The 9,231-nt window shown below is 41.9% G+C and overlaps 2 protein-coding genes across 3 annotated transcripts in view; one reads left to right on the top strand and one right to left on the bottom strand.

Annotated features, from left to right (window-relative positions):
- Nucleotides 1–242: 242 nt before the first annotated feature.
- On the bottom strand, nucleotides 243–7,386 carry NDUFAF5 (NADH:ubiquinone oxidoreductase complex assembly factor 5). Its single transcript, XM_051615014.1, has 12 exons — nucleotides 7,226–7,386; nucleotides 6,851–7,043; nucleotides 6,675–6,715; nucleotides 6,386–6,449; nucleotides 5,678–5,725; nucleotides 5,479–5,582; nucleotides 5,007–5,046; nucleotides 3,018–3,215; nucleotides 2,446–2,506; nucleotides 1,118–1,201; nucleotides 703–785; nucleotides 243–591 (listed from the first exon to the last, which is right to left on the bottom strand). The coding sequence occupies exons 1-12, from the start codon at nucleotides 7,384–7,386 to the stop codon at nucleotides 505–507; spliced, it is 1,164 nt and encodes a 387-aa protein (XP_051470974.1). The 3' UTR covers nucleotides 243–504.
- Nucleotides 7,303–9,231, top strand: part of ESF1 (ESF1 nucleolar pre-rRNA processing protein homolog) — a 31,142-nt gene continuing 29,213 nt past the window's right edge. For both annotated transcript variants that reach the window (XM_051613550.1, XM_051613549.1), the window contains exons 1-2: nucleotides 7,303–7,387; nucleotides 8,370–9,045. In XM_051613550.1, coding sequence (XP_051469510.1) covers nucleotides 7,385–7,387; nucleotides 8,370–9,045 — 679 coding nt within the window. In that variant the 5' untranslated portion in view covers nucleotides 7,303–7,384. The remainder of the gene's footprint in view (nucleotides 7,388–8,369; nucleotides 9,046–9,231) is intronic.

The following is a 9,231-nucleotide window of genomic DNA, read 5'->3' as shown; positions in this document are numbered from 1 at the left end:
TAATTGACACTAACTTTTTACCCATAATTTCCAACCCACAAACACCATAATAATTTAGATCTGTGTACTTTTGGTATTTTCTCTTTCAGGATGTCTTAAAATACACTTGCCATCAAATACTATTCTTTATTATGATCTACCCTCCTTTAGGAATAATTAAAAAATAATGCATGGTGATATACCCTCTAGAGCTGCAAATCATACCTGCAGCAGCCTGTGATACTGAAACACTGGAGGAGGCATTATATTTGAGAATTTAGTAATTTAATAAAAAGTTGGGAGAAGATGTATTAACTTAGAATACTGTGCAAGTATTTCTCTAGAAGCAAAAAATGAACACCAGTTTACACAGCTCATGTTGTAGCACAGTGAAAAACAAAAAACCCCACCCTGAGCAGATTATTATAATTTCAGAATGTCGTCACAAAATAAGCACAAGAGAAGACTATCTCCAATGAGAAGTTTTGTAGAAGCTTCAAGACAACTGTTACTTCTGATTAAGAACTATTTTTTGTCTCTTGAAAGAAGTCCACCTAATTTTGCCAGATCTCCAAGTGAAACTGTTGCAGAACCTCTTTGGGCTGGTTTTGCCTAAGAAAAAAAAATACAGAGCATGCTGATTTTAAGTTAAAAAATCTTGTAGAAACCTTTTAAATAATCAGTGATTTTAAAAGTACCTTCAAAGAGAAGGTTTCACACTACCTGTGATTCATGGAATTTCCAGCCAATCATATAGTAGATCTGAAATGTGGCAGGTACTGAGCCATCGCTATTTCCATACATTTCTGGTAGGGCAGGAAGGGAGAGGAGAAAAGGTACACAAAATGTCAGTTCTAAGCAATACTTGGTTCTCTAAACACTAGAACTGTGACATATTCATCATAATGACTCTTGGTGAAAGATTCAGGACAACAAAAATATCTCATTACTGGTGCATCAACATGGTTCAAATTCTGTCATTATAATTAATGTTAAAAATACCTGTGCAATAATGATATTTTGTTCTGCTCCAAAAAGGTTTTCCTTGTTTTTTTTTTAACACAGAGGTCAGAGAAAAAGACAGAAAATACGTCCTTCAAGTCATTTCAGATTAACTCACTACCTTTCAAATACTTGCCTCGGTATATTGCAGCAGCTGCCAACATCGTCTCCCTGTGTAGGAGAGGTTTTCTATTCCAAGAGCAGTTACTCTCCCCCATACCTAAAAATACGTTTTAGCTTTAAGAAAAAGAAGATATAGCATATGCCATGAGTTAAGTATCATGCACTAATGACAGATTTCTACTAAACCATACTAAGTACAGAATCCTCTGAATCTCACTGTAAGAGGGAACAACACACTGCAAGTAAGTAGGCAAGTTTCTTACGTAGAAGAACCCAAGCCAATGGCAGTGCTTTGCAATTCACAGTTTGTATTGCTAGGACTGATTTCAAATTATTACTTCTTTAGCCTGAGTCTTCAGACATTCAGGTTTTATTTATTTTAAGCACGACTACAAAGTGTTTATTCAGACACACCACTTAGATGTATTTAACAGATAAGCATAAAAATTACTACTCCAAGAGATTTTAATAAGAATAAAACAAGCACAATGCTAAACTCTGTAAACACCGCATCTGAATGTTTCTGCAGAGAACAGAAGTTTTATTTTCAGTAAGGAATTACTCTAAACAACAGCAGCTGAACAAGAGTAAGAAGATGCCCTGAACTGCTCTGTAACTAATAACTATCTGCACATGAATGACTTACAATTGATGTAAAATGCATCCAGAATACTAACTCAATTGTTAAACACCTCTATTGGTTTTGTTTTCTTCAGCAGACTCGAATTTGAGGGCATCTTTATTCTTATTCCAAAGCAGTTTCCTAATGCCCTGATAACTAGGAAAGCTCTCAGGAATAGTCAGTATGTGAGATACATGTTTCTGTCTCCCTTTCAGGACTTTTCAGTAGCTTACACTAAACTGAACTCTCAAAGAATGGGAGTAAAAGAGAAGCAGAAAATTCATAGCTGATCATTAAGTAGCAAATTTTTTACTTCTGCTTCCCAACACAATCTGCTGATAAGCATAATCACCAGATTTCCTTAGAGATGAGAAAAAAAAAAGAAATGCATCCACCGTTATAAGAAGCTTTATTATTTATTCCTATTTTTAAAAAAGAATAAATTGTTTATGATGAGAGCGGTGAAACACTGTATCAGGTTTTCCAGAGAGGTTCCCCATCCCTGGAAACATTCAAGTCGGGCTGTTTGGGGCTGTAAGCAACCTGATCTAGTTGGAGATGTCCCTGCTCACCGCAGGAGAACTGCCTAAATGACCATTAATGGTCCCTCCCAACCTAAACCATTCTATGATTTGGAGTCAAGAAACACAGTGAAAACTCCTCTGTGTCTCTTTCACTGATACAGAAAACATTTATGTTTCCACAAAGCATATACTTGCCTTGCAGGTCTTCCATAACCTCAAACAACCCTGGGTAGTTGACTTGAATTTCATCAGTATCCTAAAAGAATTCAGAAGCTTAGTTTTAGAGCACATGAAGCTAAAACAGTAGCACTAAGCCAGTTTTCAGAGCTGCTAACATATTGATTTGCCCCTTCAGTTCAAAGTCCACATTTCTCAGAAGAATATACTGTCTTAATGTTTCTAAAAATGTGTAGTAGCCCAAATGCAATCAAATTTTAACTAAAATGCTACCATTTACAGTTTTAGAAGAAACAGCAACAGTGTCTCAAGTTTTTTCAAGCAGGTCTAACATTCTCTGACATTTCTACAAGATGGCCATCCAAATTCTACTGGGCCTCTAGCCAAAAATACACTTCAATTGGTTTCATTAATCACAACGAAGCTGAGAACAGAGGCAGCCCAAGCTATTTCAGACATGCATTCAGCAAGCTGCACACCATGCAGAAGGAAGCACTGCACTACTAATATGTTAATAAATAGTATTTTTTTTATATACCAGCAGCTCTGATATGCTGGACTGTTCTGATTGTTCTCTAATTTATAATTACCACAGTGAGGGTGTTAAAACCAGCTCTTGACAGCAGATGTCCTAAATCAGAGACAGCAGTGAACGGTGATACGTGAGGAGAAAATCCCCCCTCTCTCTCCAATTCTGCCAGCTGCAAAGAGCAGCGAAGCTCATACAGAGTGTCTCCCCCAAACATTGCACCGATGAACACTCCATCTGGCTTAAGAACTTGGTGAATCTACAATACAGAAAAAAAATAAAAATGCTTTTGGTTATTAGGCCTATATAACTATGAAGTTACTCAAACTTATTAAAAATTAACTTGAAAGCAACCATTGTAATAGTTGTAACATATTGATATAGACTATATTCTGCAAGGCAAGCTGTGCCAAAGCTTTTGGTAACATTGCAAGATCAATAACCTGTCTAAAAAGAGACTATTTGTTCTTAAGAAACAGTGAATCCCCAGAAATTACACTTACAGTCAGGAAACACAACATGCACTGTGGAAATTTAGGGTAAAGCTATGTTCAGCAGGTTACTCCTAAAACAACACCCTGAAAGAATTTCATTCTGAAAATAGGGTAGATTAAGATGGCTTCTGCTTACTTGTACTTTCTCAGATGAGGGCAGCAAAAACACCTTTAAATGGCATGATTTAAGAGAATCGGAGGCCTCAGATTCCAGTAGTAATCTTTGTACTTCTGAACACACAACAGAATAATGCAATTCTTGTGATGTCTACCCCTATTTATAGCAATACCATGACTCAAATGCCAAGGTTGACAAGCTGCTTTCTTGCCTAGTAATTCCTAGCCCCTTTCCTACTGAGGAGGCCAATAAAGTAATGGTTTCTTTTTTTGTTAAGAATTGACAATAATTCCTGGTTTACATGTCCAGAAGAGCCGTTTTATATGATTACAGGCTAACAAGACAGCAAAAGCTTCAAGAAGCTTACCTTGCTGATTTGAAACAAAGATTATTTTAAAGTGGTTTTTAATTAAGTACTCATAAAGCTACCTTTTCTATGCTAAGAAATAAACCTTCAATTGACAGGTAAGAAATTTAAGCAGTTGAATGCAGTTTCCATTAGTTAAAGCCAGAGGTCCCCAAGTAGGAAATAAGCATTCATGACAATAGTCGGCCAAGAATGCCAGTACTCTCCCCTTTGTGAGACATTATGTGTCAGTTATCTTTACTGTGGTGGTAAAAATGTGACACTCAACAGAAAAATTAAATTCCACAGAGAACTATATTTCTTACTTTTTTTTTTTTGGTATGTACTGAAGGGATTGTGATTTCTATTTTTTTGTTTCCATAACAGCAGGGTACTCCTATTCATACCAACAGGTGATACAATAGCACTGTAATGACTGACCAAGTTGAAATAAATGAAAAAACAGCAAGTGGTTAAAATATTTCTTGCTCCTGCTCCAAAGTTAAGTGATTTGGAAGAAGTTTTCACCTGCAGAAAGCAGCTGAAATACTCCAAAATCAGATTTTTTTTCAGGAACAGTTTCTGTTTTCTGTCCTCCACAAGTGAGGAGGACACCTGACACTTTTTTCATTTAAAAATCAAAATGCCTTTATATGATTAAAAGTTGTATTATTTTTACATCTCAGCTATTGATTTTTAAATACAAGCTCCATAAGCCAGTTCTGGTGAAGTTAGATTTAAAAAACCCTTGTACTGCAGGTAGTAAGAGCCAACACACAGTAAAACCAACAGCATTGCCTCAATTTATATTAGTTACCATGATCTCAGCTGTTGAGACTAGAAAATATTATAAAAACATGTTGTTTCACAGGTTTTTCTTTTTTGCCAAATGGATTTGAGACAGTAAATTAGTACAATTACCAACTGATGCTCCTCAAACTGCAAAAACTACTACTACAAAAAGAAAAAATACTTGTGTGCAAAATGAGCTATTTCTGTGCCTTTTATTTAAAAACGACCTGGAAACACAGTGCACTCTGAATGCAAGTAACAGTAAGTGTGGATTTTTAGTATTAAAAACCAGTTTCTTACCTCTCTAAAAGCTCTTGGAAGGTCATTCACCCAATGTAAACTAAAATAACAGAAGTGTACAGTTTATAATTACATATAAAAAAACCCTATGGAATGCAAATAATTGTTACATTGTTTAAGGATGTTTGAGAACCCAAAGCAACAAAATAAGTTTCTCAAGCTACAGAAGTTTTGAAATGCCTCCTTAAAAGCGACACTGAACAAAAACTAAAATTTATACAAGTAGTTTGCTTTTTTGTTTGCTCTTTTTTTTAAGCTATGAAGCAAATCTTGGAAACCAGTTAGTCAAAATGCAGAAAGACAGAACAGTAGTTTTTTCCTCATGCACACTCATACTAAATAAGCAAGTACGTTTCATACAACTTGACTTACTCCTGTTTAATGGACTATTTTTTCCTCCTTAAAGTTACTCTCAAATCACACTATTTAACATCTTCACCCAAAAAAGAAATTTTAAGTAATTAATGGATACCTTAAGCTGCTAACAACAAGATCAAATGTATCTTCTTTGAAAGGAAGGGATTCCTCATCAGCTATAACACTGACAGTGGGGATTTCAGATTCTACAGCATTTTTCTAATGTTGGGGTAGAAGAAAAACAGTATCAGAAACCCATTTTCTTCTCCTGTATTTTTGAAATGAGACACATTAGCTTTCAAAAAGCTACTTACTAAAGCATTTTCTGCAATATCAACTTGAATAAGTTTTTCGACAGTTTCCTGAAATAAAATTTTAAACGTCTGTCAAATATTAAAGCTGTTTAGAACATTGACATCAGTAATTTGTTTTCAATGCTTACAAATATTTGTATTAAGTTGGGAGCAATCTCCTTAACACTTGATAAAACTCTATGTACAGCTGAAAATATTTTTTCCCCCAACATAATACTTAGTAATTGCTCCCAGGGAGAACAGCTAAGGTAGAACCAGAAACAGAAAACACATTCTGCATTTTGAGGCCTAAACTCAGTCAGACATAAGCCATGGATTAACAGCCAATGAAGTACCTTCATTTATGGCTTGGTTCACGGAGGGCAAATTGTTCACCATTTAGAAGTCTCCCTAATGATACTTCTCTCCACGTGCATTCAAAGATCGATCGCAAAACATGGACACTCCTTCTGAAGACTAAATATTAACTGTCATGGAGCAGATAGCTCCCACGGCACTACCTGTCTAGTCTTCAGTGGCAATAAATACAGAAGAACAACATGCATAACACACTATTGGACTGTAGCTACAGCTGTGAAGGGGAGGGTAAAAAGAAGTCACCTCATCAAGGGTCAGAGGATTATTTTAAGTTACAATGGAGCCCTATTTGAAAACACAGACATGAATATCTAAGCATTTTACATACATTTAAATATGAAGAGGTAGTACCTTGGTTAAATGTTGAGCTATGTAACCTCTTCCAGAGCCAACATCCAAAGCAAGAGGAAACGTTCTGAAGGATAAGTTTAGCGACAGAAAACATAATCAGGACCTCAGCTATTTAACGTTTCAGACAACAGGAAGCTTTGTCTGCTCATTGCCAAACGCCTCGCCGAACGTCGAGCACCCTTCTGTGGTTACGGCCAAGGGAAGGGGGCAGAGCGAAAGGCGCTCCCAAGGCTGAGGGCCAGGGCGCAGGGGCCGCGGCGCGGAGCCCCGCCGCCGCGCTGACTCTTACCTGGCGATGTCAAACACCCGGTCCGCGATCCTGCTGCCCACCTGCGGGGAGAAGCCCGCGCTCAGCGCCGCTGGGCACGGCCCGGCCCCGGCCGCCCCACCCCGCCTCCCCGCCCGGGGCTCCTGCCCCAGCCTCCCCCCCCTGCCCGGGGGGCCGCCCGGGGCCGCCGCCCGCACCTCCTCCCGCAGGTAGTCGCACTCGGCGGGCCCGGCCTGCAGCGCCGCCCAGTTCTTCTGCTTCCGCTTCAGCCGCCGGTCGAAGGGGCTCCGGGCGCCGGGACCGGGCGAAGCGCCAGCGGGAGGAGACGCGGCGGCGGATCCTGACGGCGCCCAGAGCCCGCGGCAGCCGCCCCAGCCCCGGCAGCCCCAGCAGCCCCCCCAGCCCCCTCCCGCTCCCGCCCGCAGGACGGGGCGCCCGGGCCCCCCCAGGGCTCGCGCCCCAACGGCCGCCGCGGCCATGGCCTCCGGCGCATGCGCGGGAACAAACCGGCGCATCCTCCCCACCCCGCCCCCGCCTCCCCGTGCGGCTCCTTCCCCTCTGCGCATGCGCACCGCTCCCCCGCCGCCAGCCTTCCGCTGGCCGGGAGCGGTTTGTCCTGCTGCGGCCGCCGTCGTGCCGCCGGAAGTGCCGGTGCCGGCGCGTGGCGGAGTGTGGCTGCGGGCCCGGGCGCGAGGGAGCGCGGCGGCGGAGGAGGACGAGGAGGCGCCTTCATGGTGGGGGGGCTGGGCCGGCCGGGCAGCGCGGTGGGGCTCCTCGCCGGGGTGCGGTGCTTCTGTGGGGCCTGGGCTGCCGCTGGGGCCGGGGAGAGAGCGGGGGGGAAGGGCCCGAGGCTGCCGCGCTGCTGCCGGGCCGCGCTGCTGCTGCCGGGCCGCGCTGCTGCTGCCGGGCCTCTCCCCGCGCCGGAGCGGCCGGTAGCGCTTGTCTGAGCTCGCCAGATTGCTCGGGCTCTTGCTGGCTTCGTTCCGAAGTGGTGCTTGAGAATCACGGAACGTTTTGGGTTGGAAGAGACCTTAAAGTTCATCTAGGTCCAACCCCCCTGCATGGGCAGGGACACATCCCGCTAGACCGGGTTGCTCAGAGCCCCATCTCAGCTGGCCTTGAGCACTTCCATGGATGGGGTATCCACAGCTTCCTTGGGAAACCCGTGCCAGTATCTTGTGACCCTCACACTAAAGAATCTCTTCCTAATGGCTAATCTAAATGAGCCCTCTTTCAGTTTGAAACCATTCCCCCTCGTCCTATTGCTACATGCCCTTATATAAAGTCCTTCCCCAGCTTTCCTGTAGCCCCTTCAGGAACTGGAAGGTTGCTGTCAGGTCTCCCTGGAGCCTTCTCTTCTCCAGGCTGAACAGCCCCAACTCTCTCAGTATATTACTCCTGTGGGAAGTACAATTCTGAGGTCTGACAGCAGACCTGTTTGAGATTCTGTTTGGGATTGATAGGACATTACAGCTGTATCTGCAGTCATTGTTTTTTAGCTGCATATCCATTATCAGAGGAAGCTAAGATTTGTGGCTAAGACTGTAGTAGTTGAAGGATTATTTGTTCCTCATTTAAATGGTGTCTGTGGTTTTGGTAAGAGTGTTTTAGTTATAGGTTAAAAATCTAGCTGCTTTATTTTTTTTTCAGTTTTTTCTATAAACCTATAAAGAAGGTTTTTTTAATCAGAAGTATGGGTTTTTTTTCATGTTGTAGATGTCCAAGTCTTCGACAGCATCAAAAATGTCATCCCAAGAGGAAATACTGAAGGATGGGCGGTTTAGCTGCGTTGCGAGGGATCCCAGATTTTGGGAGATGCCAGAAAAAGAACGTAAAATCAAGATTGACAAACGATTCCGAGCCATGTTTCATGACAAGAAGTTTAAGCTGAAATATACAGTGGATAAAAGAGGTCGCCCTGTTAACTATACTTCTACAGAGAACCTCAGGAAATTTTATGCCCTGTCAGAATCTGACTCTGGCCTTTCAGAAGATGACAGTAAAGAAGAAGCTGAAAAGAAAAAAAAGAAAAAAAAAGCTAAACCTAAAGGAGATGCAAAACTACTTGCTGAGGATCTCCCTAGGGAGAAGAGCAAAATAAAGAAAGGAGGAGTGGACCAAACACCTGAAGGGATGACAAAACTAGATGACCTTAAACGTGAAGGACAAAAAAGAACATCTAAATTGAACTTGAAAGAGGACTCTAAGAAAACGACAACAGAAGTTGTTGGCTCTCAGGGAAAGAAAGGCCTTCTACACAAAGGGGATAATGAGCAAGGAGGAAGATCAATTTCAGTTCAAAACAAGCAAAAGTTTACACAACCAAGAGGTGCTAAATCAGTTAAAGCTCCCAGGAATGACCATTCCCTAGGAGAAAAAAGAAAAGAATCAGGTCAGTTGTTCCAATAATAAGTAGAATTTGACTGTGTTTTCTTGGGTGTTGTTGCTTTTGTATTATCCATGGAAGATCTCCTACTGACTGACTCAGATTCAGTGTTGCTAAGGAATCAGAATTGGTTAGCTCTTCTTTAGAATCAGTGCTAGCTCTTCAGTTGGATTGTGAATATCCATGTCCTTT

Source organism: Apus apus, chromosome 3, assembly GCF_020740795.1.
Source record: "Apus apus isolate bApuApu2 chromosome 3, bApuApu2.pri.cur, whole genome shotgun sequence".
NCBI lineage: Eukaryota > Metazoa > Chordata > Aves > Apodiformes > Apodidae > Apus > Apus apus.
This window is presented reverse-complemented; position numbering and strand designations above follow the sequence as displayed.